The sequence below is a fragment of the Amia ocellicauda genome, chromosome 22 (genome assembly GCF_036373705.1).
Source record: "Amia ocellicauda isolate fAmiCal2 chromosome 22, fAmiCal2.hap1, whole genome shotgun sequence".
NCBI classification, from domain to species: Eukaryota; Metazoa; Chordata; class Actinopteri; order Amiiformes; family Amiidae; genus Amia; species Amia ocellicauda.
Genome location: NC_089871.1, coordinates 1485965 through 1502493, shown reverse-complemented (window position 1 = coordinate 1502493; position 16529 = coordinate 1485965). Strand labels below are relative to the sequence as shown.

Genomic DNA, 16529 nt, shown 5'->3' with positions numbered 1-16529 from the left:
GCGGAAGCCTTTTGCACCTGCATTGCACAAACCATCCAGTAAAAAGCCCAGGCATTGTGAGAGCTGTCCAATGGGAGGAGGGATCTGGCTCTGACCAATCCCGTCGCACGATGCCATTTTACGAGCGCCCTCTTCCCCGAGCCTCATTCCCAAACCAGTGGCTGTCGCCGCCGCCCAATCCGGCGCCACTATTTCTGACAGCTGACCAATCCGGGCCGTCGTTACATGCAGCGCAGCCTTTATATTTACGGGGCTGCCTCAGGAATGTAAACTATTCAACATGGAGACAGCAGTCAATAAGCTGGAGGCGATGGTAAGCTGCCGTTTTATCTTAAAAATTAATCTCGAAAATGGAGCCAGCGCCCGCTCGCAGCGCCGGGTGCGACGCCCGGACGGGCCCCGGTCCGCTGACAGCAGTGGCGGGGCGGCGGGGATGACCGGGAAGCGATGAAATGGCAGAAATAAAAGCTCCCTCGGTCCGGTGTCTGCCATTGCAGCCAGGCAGCAGAGGGGGAAAGCGAGCATCGGAGGGAGGGCGAGCGAGGGGAGGGAGGGAGAGGGAACAGCCAGCCAAAAAATAAATCCAGCCCCGGAGTTTTTATTTTCCTGTCCCGGGACTGGTGCGCTGGTCCTGCCGCGGAGGAGGCCGCGTCCCCGGCCGCTAACGGGAGACGTTTCCCTTTTCTTTTCCTCCGAAGCGGGTCCGCGCTCCGATTGGCTCACATCCGGGCTCTGCGACCCGGGCGGCGAGGCGCGGATTGGCGCGCAGGGGCAGCGGCGCTGTCCGGACAGGAGGGCGGCCACTCGGGCGGGCTGGCCGGCCCGGACACGGGCACTCCGTTAGGCAAGGGGAGAGGGAGGGAGACGGTACCGTGGTGAATGTGGATTGGACCAGAACCAGGCAGCTCACACCGAATCCCTAAATCCGCCTGCCTTCAACCCGTGAAGACGACTTCTGACGTCTGCGGCGGATCAGTGCCAGTTCATTTTGGGCAAAAAAACAAAAAACACCCCAAAATATATCAGCAGAGACTGAGCTGCAGCTGAGACTCCAGTCATATTTGATTAATCATTTATTCGCAGACGCCCTACACAATATATTGTACAGATTCCCTGCACTTCCATCGAAGCAGCAGTTGAAACAGTTCAGTGTTTTTCCCACCAGTATCACTTGTCTTCTATATTTACACCCCCTGTTCATTTCATATCTGACACATCTATCTGTTCAAGCCCTGGATTAACATCCGACACTCAACATTTCTGAACACGTTCTCGTCTAAAGTTTCCAGACCATTTTAACAGCCGCCGACTCTCCTGGCTTCCCACACTGAGTGACACTTGCAGGGACATCATGTAAAGTATTCACAAAACACCGCCGTTACCAGAAGCCACCAGTAAATGACCCTGAACGCCCCAAACGCCACACAGATGAGTCTCGTGTCGCGGTGCCCCGGGGGTGGTCGTGTCGGACGGCCCGCCCCAGCAGCCTCGCCTTTGGCTTTTTCCATCTGTCTTGTCTGTCTGTCCAGTGCCCCTTTTATGTTGTACTACTGGTGACCCTGTAAGGAAAGCAGTGCAATGTTAAAAGGGCATTGGCCAGGGATTGTGCCCGAGCAGTCCGTCCCGGGGGGCCAGTGGAGCTCGAGGGCCGGGGGGCTGCTGGCAGCTGCTCTGACTTTATTGCACTACTGTAGTAGACAGCTAGCAGTGCAATAGTATTGTCAAAGCGTCTGAGAGCAGCCGAGCGCCCGGCATCACGGAGGAGGAGCGGCCGCAGTGGGGGGGAGGTGATGCCCTGCTGCCGTCTGGGGTGGGAGGGCAAAGGTTAAAGGCATAATCGGCCCCCTCCAGGCAGGTTGGCGTGTGTGTCAATGAAGGGAGTGCGGTTGGCTTCTTATGTGACGCAGCACTGTTGGGACGGGGCCATGCTGGTTGTGAGATGTCATGGGGGGTGTGCATCCCGGGGACGGCTAGTGTCCCTGAGACGCACCAGGGGCACACCTGCAGATGGGACTCTTCTCGTGTGTGCAAAGCCGAGGCCTCTCCCCAGCGGCTGACGGGCCGCACCGAGCAGCAGATGGCACCTTGTTTATCGACTCCAGCTGAAATCTAGTTCTGTAAACGAGCTCTCGAGCATCGCGTTAATAAAGACAGAAGGGCGGAGAGCCCAGCACGTTGTTTCTGTGGTAGGAGTTTAAATGTCCCGAGGCGTTGGGCGGGAGCTGCGGGGGCTCCCTGGAGGAGTCCACTGTCCCGTGGCTCGCTCTAAGGGGGGCTGCAGTCAGGCTCTTGAAGGACATTGGCTTTGAGGTCATTCAGAGGACTACTTAACAGCTACTGGCATTTTTAAGCCTGACCTTCAGGTCAGGTGTTTACTAGGGGTTTCAGATCTGAGTTTGGTTACAGAAACGAATAAAATGTAAACTTTCCCCCTTGATACGCCAACATGTAGCTATTCCTCTGTGTGTTTCTCAGAAATGTAAACTGGCTCCTTATTACAGCTGCTGAAGTCGCTCTGTGTAGGAGACCCTTGTGGAAACCTGACCACAGGCAGTGTATGGGTTCCCATTATATCTCACTCCACTGCTAACCACACTGCACTGGTGTGGTGTGTGTGTGTGTGTGTGAGTGAGGGAGTCTGTGCGATTGAGAGAGTGAGTGTATTGAAGTGTCAGAAAGGCACACTATAAAACAGACCCGATGTGGTCCCGAGTGCTGGAACCCTATCAGTATTGTCTCTGCTGTCCTCTATGCTCAGAGTAGTGCAATATTGCTTATAGGGTTTCAGTGTTTGGGCAGAGCCCTGTCCCTGACTACACAGACCGCCCTGCCCTGTACACTGGCCCTCACCCCGAGGCCCGGACCCCCGGAGGGGACACTGCCGCCAGGCCTGAGCGCTGCTTGCTGTCCTCTGAGCGAGACGCGCCAGGCTGGGCCCATGCATTGTCTGCACTGATCTGCAAAGGGTGTCAATATGTGGACGCTCCCACTGCGTCACAGCGCCTGTGTGTGTCAAAGGTGGGGCTACAGTGTCCTACGTGTGTTCATATGAGCAGTTTTAAACCCATTTGTTCTGCGTGTCAAGGTCGCTTAAGTGGCTGGTGAATCAAAGGTATAGGCCGAGGAAACGCACACTCCAGTGTTTACATTAACAAGTGACGTGCTGACCGTTTCAGATTGTGCACTTTCCCCACAGCCTGACCACTGCAGTGACGGCGATGTCTGTGCGACACACAACACAGAAGAGCTAACGAAAGCATCTCGGACTGAGGGCCGTCCCTCCGGCGCTCCGCAGGCGTTTCCTCAATCTCGATCGACGTGTAAAATCACTAAGAGTGAAGGGGCAAGAAAAGGAAATTAATACATAAATGAGAACTGAGGCATTGCAGACTTGTGGAGTGACTGGGGGGGCGGTATTAGCTGTGGAGCGGGAGGGGGGGTGTGTGTGCCTGGCGTCAGCAGACTGTCCCTCCTTTCAGTTCCAGAAGGCCGAGGCTGACCTGGAGTACGTGGAGAAGCAGCTGAAGTTCGAGTGCATGACCAACCTGCCGGAGGACGGTGCCGCGGAGGTGAGCTGGGACAGATGCGCGCTGTATCGGCCCGCTCGGCTCTCTGGCTCCTGCCTGGGTCCTTCAGGGAGCCGACGGCCTGGTCAACAAAACCTGTACCCCTGCAGAAATGCACCCGCAACGCTGGCTAGATTAGCACTTCACTGCCATAAACACCTGGAGCGGCTAAAACGCACAGAAGAGTCGGGTTCAGATCTCAGTGCAGCTGCTGATTCACTAGTAAGCAACTGCATTCATACTCCAGTGGGGTGAAATGGCATGTAGCACTAAAAATAACATCTAAATAACATCCAGTTGAACTGCAGGCGGTTGAATCGCTCTGGAGGCGTGTCTGAGACGGCAGCCTGCTAAGGACACGCGTGTTGTCGGGGGCGGGAGTGAGTGGGACTGACGGGCTGCTGTGCTTGGCCCCAGGAGAACCCGGTGAAGCTGCTGGAGAGCCTGTCTGCCGTGAAGGCGCGGCACAAGTCCCTGTGCGCGCAGATGGAGGCCATCGCCCGGGAGCAGCAGGAGTCCATGCAGGCCATCCGGGCTCACCTCGACACCACGGTCACGCTGGTGCAGGAGCTGCAGAGCACCGCCGACGTGCAGGTACGGCCGCCGGGCTCGGGGTGGGCCCCCATGGGCCCCCAGCCCCGTGTGTGGTGTGGTGCGGAGACGCTGCAGCCCACCCAGCCCGGTGCCGGGGTCTGGGAGTGCCGGGCTGGTGGCCCCTGAGTGACGAGCCGTGTGTCCCACAGGTGCCCCCCCTGACGGAGGCGCAGCAGGTGGCCGCGGAGCAGCTGGGGGTCGCGGTGCTGGGGGCTGCGGAGGCGAGCCTGCAGGTAACACTTACTCCGGAGACGCCACTCGCATCTGGATCTGTGTCTGCATATATAAAGCACTAACGGAAACATTTTGCTTTTGCCCGTGTCTCTCTCCCGGTTTACAGGCCCCGCCCCCCCTTGAGGCCCCCGCGCCCCCGCAGCCTGCAGGTGAGTGAGCCGCAGCTTGGCGCCGTTAACCTTTCCGTACCAGAGCAGAGCCGCCGGGAGAGCTGGTCCCCGTGCGCCGTGCCGGTGTGGGAGTGACGCCGGTGTCCGTTTGTGCCGTCCACAGCCCAGAGCGCCGGGCCGCCGGAGGAGCTGACGGAGGCGGATCTGACGGCCGTGCCGCGCGGGGTGCGCTCCAACCTCAGGCTGCCGGAGCTCAACGCCCTGTACAGGCAGCTGCAGGAGCACTTCACTGCCGGGGACAGCAGGTCTGTGTGTGTCCCCTCCGCTGCCACACCCCGGGGAGAGAGGGATAGGCAAACAACCTGAGAGTAGAGCCTGGTTGAGCTCTGGGAGGTTATTCTCAGTTTTCCTCTATGCAAGGATGTTTGTGGGTGTGTGAGGCAGCCCCCCCCCACACTCTAGACTGACGCTGAGAAGGTCCTGCTCAGGGGCCCATAAGGTCCCAGACTGCAGTGGTGGCCGATACTGAAGCCCTGTGTCCGTCCGTCTGTCCACAGGGGGGCCCTCAGCCTGCAGCAGATGAGGCAGATGAACATGAAACCAAGCGACGCCAAGCTGAACACCCTGCAGCACCTGTCCCTGATCACGCTGGACAAGAAGGGACGCGTCCGCCTGGCGGCCAGAGACTGAGGGCCGGGGGCACAGCCGGCCCTGATTGCTCGGCGGGGAGTCCAGAATCCCTCGACCCGGGCAGACTGTGTCTAAAGTAGAAGATGTGGTTTGGGTTGCGGGGCTTTTAGGCGCTGTTTGATGGCAGAGCCAAGCCGTACCCAAACCGACGAGCCCTTTCAGACCGAGATCTTGAACCCGCAGCCTCCTGTCCCTCCAGTAGGGTGTGCTCTACACACAGGCACGGCTTCAAGCATCTCCAGATCATTCCATGCACAGAGCAGTTCAGTGACCAGAGACCGGAGGATACCGGAGCGCTCCAAGGGACCGGCTGCCCGACATGAATTGGAGCGGGTCTGGAGCGGCGCCGACGGGAGGCGGGGGGGTACTCTGCCGCACGATTGAAAGACTGACGGAGGACGAGAACAGACTGGAGACTCGGGGCCACGGCTCCTCGCGGCCCCCCAGTCTGCGCTCCCTTGCTTATGTTGTGTGGGGGGGTAATGGGGAAATTGCACTTGTCTATTTTTGTACAGACCTTTTTATGTGTAGATCACTGGTCCAGATCAGAATGTAAAATACATGGAACTGCAATAAAGGCACAGTCGGCGTGAGTGTCTGAACTGAAACTTTATTTAACCTTTAAATCAGGAACACGAGCCGAGCCACCCACACGGGACCAGAACCCCGTCCCGTTACAATACACAGGAACTAACTAATCACTTTAAAACATAAAACTCAGCTGTTTGGCTGCAGGCCCACCGGCGCTGCCTCTATGGCCAGAGCTAGTGCACGCTTTCCGTGGCGCGTTCTGGGGTCGGGGCCAGGGCCGGGCCCGGGTCGCTCTGGCACTTGGTCGGCGTCTGCTCCAGGATGATCCGTCTGGGGGAGACACCAGAGAAGTGCACTAGTCCTGCTTCCCCGGCTGGAAACACCTGCTGTGGCTCCAGACAGGTGACACGGGCAGGGGGTGTGGTACCTGTGTGGCGCGGTGTGGCTCCAGGGCCCTCTCTGAGCCGGCTCGCGTCCCTCGCCCTGCTCCTTCGGGTCAGCTGTGGGCACAAGACAGGCAGAACTCACTGTCTGAGACCGGCTCGCCTTTTAACGCCACCAGTGTGGCCTGCGGTGGTTCTAACTGCGTGGAACTGTCCAGAGACCCGGTCTGCCAGCTGCAGGTGACTGTGACTCTTTATTTACCAAATGGGGCGGAACCACACCTGTCTGAACCTCTGGAAGGCTGCGGAGAGGAAGGACGGTTATTTCCCCCACCTGCTGCGTGCCGTACCTGCTTCGCCGGGCATTGCGCTGCTGCCCTGCTGTCCCGGCTTCTCACGCGTCTCGGCCGTGTCCTCGTCTCGCAGAGCCGCCCCCTCGCTGCCCTTGCTCTCCCTTACAGGGGGCAGAAACCTGGTGAGCACAGCTGGATCGCAGCCCTGCAGGCCCGTGTGACGTGCCGGTCGCTCAGGCAGGGAGGGGCTGTGCGGAGGCCTGTGGCCCCACAGCGGATACTCACGATGTCTCGGGGCCCGTGCTGCTCATTGCCGGCTCATCACTGTCTCGCTCTCCCAGCATGCCCTGCAGCGCCTCGTCCAGGGTGGAGTGAGCTCTGAGGGGGAGGGGTCAGAGGTCACACACATCAGAAAATGAACGGTAGCATATCAGGGGGCTCTCTGTTCTCCAGCCGTGACTACAATGGACTCACGGCTGGAAAACAGACAGAGCCCAGTGAGTTACCTGTCCATCTCCTCTGGCCAGCCCTGTCCTGCTGCCTGCTCGTCCCCGGGGGGCTCCACCCTCCTCAGCTCCTCAGGCACTGCAACAAGACTGGCTTCTGCACATGCACACGCACACACTGGCATTAGGGATGCCGGGACACGGACATCAGGGACACATGTATAAACAGAGCTGGCTGTCCGCTCACCTCCCAGTTGGGGACAGTCTGCTGGAGCAGGGGCCTCCACTGACCAAGCAACGGGGCCGTGGCACCCGGGGCCCTTGGCTCTCTCATCCCCAGGAGCCGCTGTCACGGCCACTCTGTCACCTGGCACCATCGCCGCCCCCCTGCCGACCTCATCATCATCTGGGGACTCCCCCGCCGTGTCACTCTCTGCCGTGCTGTCCGTGTCACTGAAGTGCGCCCCCCTGGCACCGCCGGCACCGCCCCGTTCCTCTTGTGGCCCTGGAGTCCATGTACCCCCCCCAGGCGCCTCCGTCTCTCTGCGGTCAGAGCGTGTGTGAGCGTTTCCCAGCCGGGGCGAAGGCAGGACTCCGGACACTGAGGGGTCGCTCTGTGGAGGAGGAGACAGTGCCCCAGTCACCCCCGCTGCGCTGCTGCACAACTACGCTTTCACACACACGGGGCCTACACTGCCTGCACTTTGGGGGAAGTGTGGCCCTGTGTGTGGCAGGGCTGTTTGCGGTACTGTATGCAACGTGTGGTGTGGCCCTGTGTGCGTGTGATGGCAGTTCTCACGATGCCGATGGTGCCGGAGGGGGCCGTGTTGAAGGCCTCGGATGTGACTCGGCTGCTCCAGGGAGACGTGTCCAGTAGGCTCTGCAGTGGTGCCACATCGCCCCCTACTGGCCTGGACGAGGGGGAGCGCGCTGCTCCTGAAACGCAGAAGAACATTTCAGTCCGCCTGACCGCTCAGTACAGTCAGCCTGGTGTCCGTAGGTTCAGGATGTGGTTTCTGGAGCCCGGCCCAGCGAGCAGGACAGACAGCAGGTCCGTGACCCAGGGTCTGGCGCAGGGGTGGGGTACCATACCTGGGCTGCGCGGCGTGCTGACACGGGTGGACGGGGCGAGTCGGCCCAGTGTCTGTCTGCCGGACCAGTCCTCCTCACAGGCGATGCTGGACAGCTCAGTGATGTCAGGCAGGCAGCTGTACCACAGGGCAGGACACAGCACAGGGCACACAAACACAGGGCAGGACACACAAACACATTAGTGGGAGCCGGGTCAGTGGGACAGCTTTATGGGTCAACGTGTTCGGTCGTGAGGAGGACGAGCTCAGAGCTGGTCTTGTTGCAGGTTCTCTTTTGGGCCCTTTACACGCCGGCCTGTTCAACATCACGAGTTACATTTTAATGAAAAGACAAAACACCAGGCTCTTCCCCAACCAAGCGTTACAGACATGCCGTGGCATTTGTGTATCGGTGTATTTGTGTAGCGGGTTCTCTGTTCTTACCCCCCAGCCGGTGAAGAGACGCCCGGGGGGGCAGCGGGCCCCTCTCCGTCAGCTGGCTTCTCCTCTGTGGCCTGGGCTCCTGCACAACACAGAACAGCACGACTCGCACCGAGAGGAACACACACGCGCAACACACACGCGCAACACACATACACACACTACACATGCTTACGAATAAGTGTCCTCCTAGTCAGTAAGAGTTGTGTTACATAACTGAGCGGGTGGTTATTATCATCATTGTTTATGACTATTTCAGTGTTTTTCGTAGTTATTATTATCGTTATTCCTGATGTCAGGGCTGTGTCTGTTGTGTTTACAGTGCGAGAGCCTCACCGCTGGCCATGGGGGCCGGGTCCAATTCACCGGGGGCCCGTGCCGGCGCAGCATCACAGGAGGGCCCACACACCTCCATCGTCACCTCCAGCTCGTCCTCGGAGCTGGGCGTCTGAAACACACACACACACACACACACACCCTAAGGGTGGGGCAGCACGCACGCACACAAACACACACACACACTCACTCTCACACACACACTCACTCTCACACACTCACTCACTCTCACGCACACACATACACACACACACTGCCACACTAGAGCCTTTCTACAGGTAAACACACACACACACACACACACACACACACACCCTACCTGTGTGCGACTCCCTGGGGGGCGGGGGGTAAAGAACTCCTCCGTCACCTCGCCCAGAGACACCTCGGCCGGAGACACTGTGTCGTCCGTCTCTGAGCTGCTGTCCTCCTGCAAACACAGCACCGGGGCCCGAGAGAGAGAGAGAGAGAGAGAGAGAGAGAGAGCACCGCAGCTCGGTGCCCAGGACAGGCAGGTCAAGGCGGCGGGTCGCCCTGCTCACCTCCGCGGGGCCCCTGCGTTCCAGGCGTCCAGCACTGAGGTCAAACGTCCTGTTGACGGAGAGGAACTGGGCGTCCTCCTCGCTTTCGCTCTGGACACCTGACAGAAGGACGGACAGGCTGAGGCTCGGCCCGCGGCCCGGGTCATGTCATCCCGTCGACCCGACCGAGGGAGAGACAGAGGGACACACGCACACTCTCACACGCTTCTTCACGAGCCGGTTACCTGCGAAGCTCTTGAACAGGCGCTCTGGCTCGGTGCTGCTGGCCGGCGGTGATCCCTGGCGCTGCGGTGGGTCGTGGGGGTCTTGCCTCCAGGACCCCCGGGCCTCCTGCTCGGGGGCCACCCTCTCCTCTGTGCCCTGGCTTTGGCTGCTGGGTGTGCGGCCCCCTGCCCCCAAGAGCCCACTGACCATCCTCTCCACCACCTCCGACACCTCCCCTGCAGCGCTCACACACACACAGACACACACAGTCACACAGAGAAACAGATTCGACACACAGCAGACACACACACAAGAGAAAGCACAGTGGAGGGCAGAGGAAGGAGCACAAAGCCTGAGGCCTCACGTTTCCAGTTAGTGGCGGCAGCAGACCCCGGGACCTTGTGCCGGCTGCTGGCAGGAGTGCATCCTCTCTGTGCCGGCTCTGCACGTCTGTGGAAGAGAGACTCGCCCGTGAGATTCACAGACATTCCAGAGCCAGTAACTCTGTACTGACAAGCTGGAGGGCTGTGGGACTGTGCCGTACCTGTCCTCAGTGTGTTAATAACTGTGTCAGTGCCGTACCTGTCCTCAGTGTGTTAATAACTGTGTCAGTGCCGTACCTGTCCTCAGTGTGTTAATAACTGTGTCAGTGCCGTACCTGTCCTCAGTGTGTTAATAACTGTGTCAGTGCTGTACCTGTCCTCAGTGTGTTAATAACTGTGTCCGTGCCGTACCTGTCCTCAGTGTCCAGCCGGGAGACGGAGGGCTGCTCTCTGTGGCAGTACTGGCCTGTTGTCACTACACCTCCTCTGCCTGCCTAAAGGGGGCAACAAAGAGCTCTGTCCATCAGCAGTGACCCCCTCTCCCCGGGCTGTGTGTGGCCCTCGGGGTGTGATACCTGGCTGTGTGTGGCCCTCGGGGTGTGATACCTGGTTGTGTGTGGCCCTCGGGGTGTGATACCTGGCTGTGTGTGGCCCTCGGGGTGTGATACCTGGCTGTGTGTGGCCCTCGGGGTGGCAAAGCTGGCGTCCAGGGCGGAGCTGTAGCTGCTGGGCCCCTCCCCGGCACTCGGCTCATCCTGCCAGTGAGAGAGCAGATAGTTCTGCAGGAACAGCTCTGTCTCCTCGCTGATGGGGTTGTCTTCATCTACGGGGAGACAGTAGCGAGACCTCAGGGGCCCCAATGCCCTGGACTGACCGAGCAGGGCCCTCGCGGCCCGGGCCCTGGCAGCCTGGGCCCTCTCCACGTTAAGCAGGCTGTTCTCTGCCTGCTGCACCAGCACCTGGGACACCTTCAGGTCCAGCATGATGGCGCTGACCGCATCGAAAAACCTGTCGTCCCTCTGGGCCGGGGCCGGGGCCGGGGCTCCCTCCCTCTCCATCTCGTCCCAGGTCACGGTTCCCTCAGGGCCCAGACAGCTGTCCGAGTCCGAGGTGCCAGGGTCCGGGGGCAGGACATACGGGCGCTGGCCTGTGGGGGCAGCAGGGAGGCTGGGTCAGAACAGGGCCGGGAGCTCAGGCTAAAGCACTGGTACAGTCTGACCCACAACAGTTACATCACAGTGGGGGTTGCGTGTGTGTGTGTGTGTGTGTGCGTGTGCGTGTGCATGTGCGGTCTCACCAGTCTGCTCCAGGTCCTGCCACGTCTCCAGCCCCCACAGCAGCTCTGTCTCTGGGCACAGCCCGTACCGCTGCCCCCCATGTTGGCACAGGCCCTGGTCAGGAGAGAGAGAGTGCAGCACCCTTACATCACAGCCCCCATTGGCACCACCGCGAGGGGCGAGAGTGGGGCGGGGGGGCACCTTGACGTCGCTGTGCAGCTGCAGGCGCAGGTCCCGCAGGCTGGGGGTCCGGTGCTGGGCTCGGGGCTGCAGGCCGCTCCTCAGCAGCTCGTAGTAGGGCGTGGGCACCCGGGGGTCGGGCTGCAGGGCGTGGCCGCACTCCACCACGTGCCTGATAGCGCGGGGCTCCGCCACCCCCCAGGGCACAGCGTCTGAAACCCCCGACAGGTCAGACAGCACAGAGCCGCACAGTGTGTGTGTGTGGGGTGTAGTGTAGTGTGTGTAGTGTGTGTGTACCTGTGAACAGCTCCTGCAGGAGGGCACACATGCTGTAGAGGTCAGCCTTGCTGGTGCAGGGTCTCCCTCGGATGGCCTCAGGGGCGGCCCAGTTGTACAGGTCCAGCGGCAGCACCGGGTCAGCAGAGTCCCCCCGGGCATCACCGTCACTGCAGCCCAGCGCGCACACACGCACACGCACACACGCACAGGAGAACAGCACGTTAACATCCACAGCGCAGCGTCTGGGCAATCAGGGCTGCCGCGTCGTGGCTCTTTGCTGTACCTGCACGCCAGGCAGTGCAGCCCGGTGAGCTTGGCGACCCCGGGGCGAACGAGCTGCACGGCGTGGGAGGAGAGCGAGCGCATCACCAGGCTGCGGCCGTGCAGGAAGAGCAGAGCACCGCACACCTGCAGCGCCACGCCCAGCAGAGCCCCCTGCGGCAGCACCGGGAACTGGCAGCGCTGAGGAGACACGAGCACAGCGCCGGGCTGTCAGAGCACAGACACACACACACACACATTACACACACATTACACACATTACAAACACACACATTACACACACACACATGCAATTGGAAGGCTGCAGTTCAGTGTTGCGGCGGGGCACTGGTGTGACTGCTATGCCGGCCCGGTGTATGTGTGGCCGGGACAGCGCTGCCAGTACCCTGAGGTGCAGGACGCTGTACAGGGAACCGATGTACACTCTCTCAAACACCAGGCGTGTCGTCTGCAGGTCCGGGGACACGCCGACACCCAGCAGCTGCAGGAGGTGGGGGTGGAGCAGCCGGCTGCGAGAGACACAGACACCGGGGTCACACTGGCAGGCATCCCGGCACAGAGCACTGAAAACGACAACCGCAGAGCTAATAAACCGAGCCCATAGAGACCCCCTCACCTGCAGTGCTCCTGCTCTGCGATCAGCCAGTCCAGAGAGCCACCCTTAGGGCCGCGCAGCAGGGCACCCTGGGGCTGCAGCTCCTTCACCGTCACCCGGCACCCCTTCCAGCTGTAACTGAGATGGACGGACAGACGGACAGACGACATACTCAGAGTTCTTACAGAGCTACTCGTGTGAGCCACTGCCAAGAGTGTGAGTGTGTCTGTCTGCGTGTGCGTGTTTCTGTCTCTTACTTGGTCATGGTCATGTAGGAGCCACAAGAGTGTGACAGGAGGGGCTCGTACTCGGCCTGCTGCAGCTCCCGCTCCTCGATCAGCGGCAGACCGGCCAAGAAGTCCAGGCGCTGCCTCGGCCTGGCGGCGCACAGCTGGGCGAAACACACCGGGGTCAATACGGCACAAACTGCTGCCTGGGCACACAACTGCACGGCCCACCGTCCTTATCACCCATCTCCCTGTCCGCTGCGTCCCTCTGGGTGACTCACACGCTGCGTCGCGCACAGAGCGGACCCATTTTAAGCCCCACTGGCCAGGCGCACCAGTCCCCCTGCGTCTCACCATACCTGCCCAAAGCCAAAGCACTGCCGCAGGTCCAAGGCCGGGGGCTTGCTGCTCGTCCTTCTGGTCACGTGGTAGTCAGGGCTGCTGGAGACACCAGGCAACAGTGGCGTCACAAACGGTCCACCAGGGAGGCATCGCCACACAACCCACCGGTCAGGTGGAACAGAGCCCCTTCACATCCACATTACCGTCCCCACAAACCACAGCACAGAAGTGTGCCATACGATCAACCTCACGAGCTCCTCCCCGGGTGGCAGGAGTGCCGGAGCGGGCCCTCACTCACCCCGGTTTGAGGCGCTCCAGCAGGGTGGGCGAGGGCAGCAGGGCCTTGCAGGAGCCGCCGGTCTGGCGCGGGTCTCGGGCCGAGCTCTGCTGGGTGAGCGTCTGCATGTGGGCCACGCAGCGCTGCAGGAAGCTCAGCATCTGTGGAGAGCAGCATGGGCGTCAGGAGACAGTGCTGGGCGGGCAGGCCTAATATCCAGGACGGGCCTCGAACGGGTCACTAGAAGCCCAAACGTTTCTCTATGGGATCTATCAATGGGGACAGAACTGTCAATGTATAATCAATCAATCCACAGCGCCCCCTGCGGTGCCACACCTCTCCATATCTTTCGGCTACATAAACGATGTGCCGATCTGGGTGGTGAATTTGGGTATTTGGGCAGTACAGGCCAGCGCTGGGGGGCGGTGCGTACCCGGGGGCTGTGCTCCTGTGCCCCCGCCTGGGCCCAGTCCTCGGGGGTGCGTCCCTGTGCGTCGTGCAGCCGCAGGTCCCCCCCCGCGTCCAGCAGCGCGCTCAGCAGCACCGGGTTGCAGGAGAACACGGCCGCGTGGACTGGGGTGCTCCTGTCCTCACAGCGGCTGCAAAACACACACACAGACACGCACACAGACACACAGACACGCACACACAGACACACACACGCACACAGACACGTACGCACACACACACACACACACAGACACACACGCACGCATACACACACACGCACACACACGCACACAGACACACACGCACACAGACACACACACAGACACGTACGCACACACACACACAGACAGACACGCAGACACACACACGCACACAGACACGTACGCACACACACACACAGACACACACACACACACGCACACAGACACGCAGACACACACGGACACGCACACACACACAGACACACACACACTAGGTGATGTACAGTCGCAGAGCTTTTCTACAGTTCAATATGGTTTAATTTGATCACTGAGACACGTGTCCTCGGTCGAGAACTGGGTCTGAGAAAAGCCAAAAGCGCAGGAAGGAACCGGGCCCTGGGTTTCCCATCAGAGCGCAGGTGCTCTGGTGAGTGGGGGGGGTGCGGCGCGGCCGGCTCTCTCACTGGTTGGGGTCGGCGCCGAACTCCAGCAGCAGCTCTGCGGCGCCGGTGAGGCCCAGGAGAGCGGCGCAGAAGAGAGGCGTCTGGCCCAGGTTGTTGATGACGTCCACGTCCACGCCTGCCACACAACATACACACGGGCTTAGCAACACGTTTACTACCGATTCACACTGACACATTCCAGCGCAATACAACTGAGGACCCCAGGGCCCACTCCCTGACCTCTCTTCAGCAGCTTCTCCAGCTTGTGGGTGTTCCTCTCCAGGGCAAACCCGTGCAGTTGCGCCGCCGCACCGTCGGCGATCACCCGGCCCAGCCGCACCGGGCAGGGCACCGGGGCCCCTCCGCTCTGAGCCATCGTATGGATGTGTGTCTGTACAGAACAATAACCGTGAAACCGTGGGAAACAGCTGAGGGGCCACAGCTTCAGACACGAACGTAGCAAGCTGTCAATACTTGTTTTTGTTGCTTTACTGGTGTTTAGTTTGGTCTAGTACGCAGCTACACAAGCGTAATCTCTGTAAGGAGAAATAGCAGGCAGCGCGGCGTCTGGGCCTCTGTTGGTGACATGAACTCACATTAACACAGACACCCGAGGGCCTCTGCGACCAGTTCGCCAGCTCACGCCACGCCCACCGCGCTGACGTCAGACTCGAAACCCCGCTGTGCTGAGAAGAGAGTGACGTGTGTCCTCCGCCGTTGTGTCTGACGTCATGTGGTCACGTCAATGTCGGCCCAGACCACGTCACCACCCCCGCGTCCCAAAAAAGCGTAATAAAATACCCAGTGACGTCACGATCTCGACCAGCCGTACCCGCTTACACGGCGGCAAATGACAAAAACACACATTTTACTCCTTCCTTACTCTTGGCTTATTGACAGTCGCGTGTTACGGTGATGGAGATGACGTGAGGAGCAGCGGTTTACAGCTGCGCTACTGCACTTTAGACTGTGTTATTAGTATTATTATTATGCTATTCAATTGCGTACTTAAGTACAGACATAAAACTGTTTTATTCGCTGAGGTCATTTAATTCCGCCCTCCTTACCCGTCGCACTCTCTCGGAGACCGTTGGTCCGGAGATTGTTTTCAACGACGGTGGCTTTCGAAGGACAAACTACTGACATCCGTCCCCGAAAAACCCGAAGCGTGGAATAATCCTGATGCGACGACGTACTGAGATGCAGCGAGAGGCTTCATACATAGCAATGCAAACAAAACGGATGAATTCGCCTAGAAGTTTGTATCGACCGACATAAAGGCTATTGTATTGAAATACACATTTATGTATATGAATGATGGCAGTGACAGTGGTACTTTTTATTATGGTAGTATTATTATGGTGGTATTATTTTATTAAGATTATTACATAGCAATTAAAGATACTTATTTGTGTGTCTGCACGGGGGGGGGGTCTGGTTCCGAGTTGACCCTTACAATTTTAAATGAATAAAAAAATACTGTAAATGTTACAACAGAAAACAACTAGAATTTAAGTTTACCTTCCCACAAAATGTACATTTTCATTATACTATTGTCTTTAAGTCTGTATAAGACTTAAACGAACTGTATTATTATCATTAATAATAATAATAATAATAATAATAATAATAATAATAATAATAACAGTAATACTTACATTATGATCATTGTATAACTGATCATACAAACAAAATAGCCTTTTAGAGTATATGTTTGTTTGTAGATCAACCCCTTTATAATATCCAATAGGGAATACAGTCCAAAAAAGACCAAAACATGTCTTACAGGCGCAAAACGTGCCACCAAAATCTCATACGCCACCATAACATGTAGCGCAGGAGCAAAAAGCATCATATGTGATAAAAAATAAGCATATATTAGAGTAGCGAGGGTATATATCAGTGCAGGATCTATAAGACCCATACAGACTCCGAGTCGCCCCCTTTATATGACCTCTGATATATCATATTTGATCATAAAGGCCCTTGCTATCATTTATTTTGAGCTGATATTATTCTGCCGCTGGACAATGTCACTGATGCGCATCACTGCTCCTAACCCGAGGTCCCTGCCAGTGGGTTATGATGTGGAAGCAGATGGGTAACTCTTTGAGGATGTCTCCATAGAATGATCAGCCGTAATATGGATAATAATCATCATACTCAAAATTATCATGACACTGTGGGGCTTGAGGACCGGGCTGGGAGATCACAGTG

General features: G+C 58.6%; 2 protein-coding genes across 5 annotated transcripts; one reads left to right on the top strand and one right to left on the bottom strand.

Moving 5' to 3' along the window:
- Positions 1-206: 206 nt before the first annotated feature.
- Positions 207-5787, top strand: ska2 (spindle and kinetochore associated complex subunit 2). Its single transcript, XM_066696233.1, has 7 exons — positions 207-313; positions 3480-3569; positions 3984-4160; positions 4310-4393; positions 4501-4543; positions 4668-4809; positions 5062-5787. The coding sequence occupies exons 1-7, from the start codon at positions 281-283 to the stop codon at positions 5192-5194; spliced, it is 702 nt and encodes a 233-aa protein (XP_066552330.1). The 5' UTR covers positions 207-280; the 3' UTR covers positions 5195-5787.
- Position 5788: 1 nt separating this feature from the next.
- On the bottom strand, positions 5789-15433 carry tex14 (testis expressed 14, intercellular bridge forming factor). Of its 4 annotated transcripts, none has more exons than XM_066696228.1 (28): positions 14909-15431; positions 14553-14703; positions 14334-14448; positions 13653-13818; positions 13241-13380; positions 12960-13041; positions 12631-12764; positions 12395-12511; positions 12164-12287; positions 11780-11958; positions 11515-11663; positions 11058-11429; positions 10429-10907; positions 10172-10254; positions 9802-9887; positions 9458-9673; positions 9234-9331; positions 9014-9121; positions 8695-8806; positions 8362-8440; positions 7940-8055; positions 7647-7783; positions 7095-7461; positions 6908-7004; positions 6687-6779; positions 6459-6562; positions 6153-6225; positions 5789-6055 (listed from the first exon to the last, which is right to left on the bottom strand). In XM_066696228.1, the coding sequence occupies exons 2-28, from the start codon at positions 14686-14688 to the stop codon at positions 5959-5961; spliced, it is 4059 nt and encodes a 1352-aa protein (XP_066552325.1). In that variant the 5' UTR covers positions 14689-14703; positions 14909-15431; the 3' UTR covers positions 5789-5958. The 4 variants fall into 4 exon arrangements, with proteins under 4 accessions (XP_066552325.1, XP_066552324.1, XP_066552323.1 ...); XM_066696227.1 differs by having other exon boundaries at positions 5789-6225; positions 11058-11151; positions 11239-11429; XM_066696226.1 differs by having other exon boundaries at positions 5789-6225.
- Between the last annotated feature and the right edge of the window lie 1096 nt (positions 15434-16529).

What these genes read in the sequence shown, in the direction of transcription:
- ska2 (XM_066696233.1), top strand. Translation starts at nt 281, where the DNA reads ATGGAGACAGCAGTCAATAAGCTGGAGGCGATG. An exon ending in CTGCGGAGGCGAGCCTGCAG is followed by an intron (nt 4,394 to 4,500) that starts GTAACACTTACT and finishes CCCGGTTTACAG; the next exon opens with GCCCCGCCCCCCCTTGAGGC. An exon ending in CGCGCCCCCGCAGCCTGCAG is followed by an intron (nt 4,544 to 4,667) that starts GTGAGTGAGCCG and finishes TGCCGTCCACAG; the next exon opens with CCCAGAGCGCCGGGCCGCCG.
- tex14 (XM_066696226.1), bottom strand. Translation starts at nt 14,688, where the DNA reads ATGGCTCAGAGCGGAGGGGCCCCGGTGCCCTGCCCGGTGCGGCTGGGC. An exon ending in CCCCAGGGAGTCGCACACAG is followed by an intron (nt 8,807 to 9,013) that starts GTAGGGTGTGTG and finishes TGTGTGTTTCAG; the next exon opens with ACGCCCAGCTCCGAGGACGA. An exon ending in TGGCCAGAGGAGATGGACAG is followed by an intron (nt 6,780 to 6,907) that starts GTAACTCACTGG and finishes CCTCCCCCTCAG; the next exon opens with AGCTCACTCCACCCTGGACG.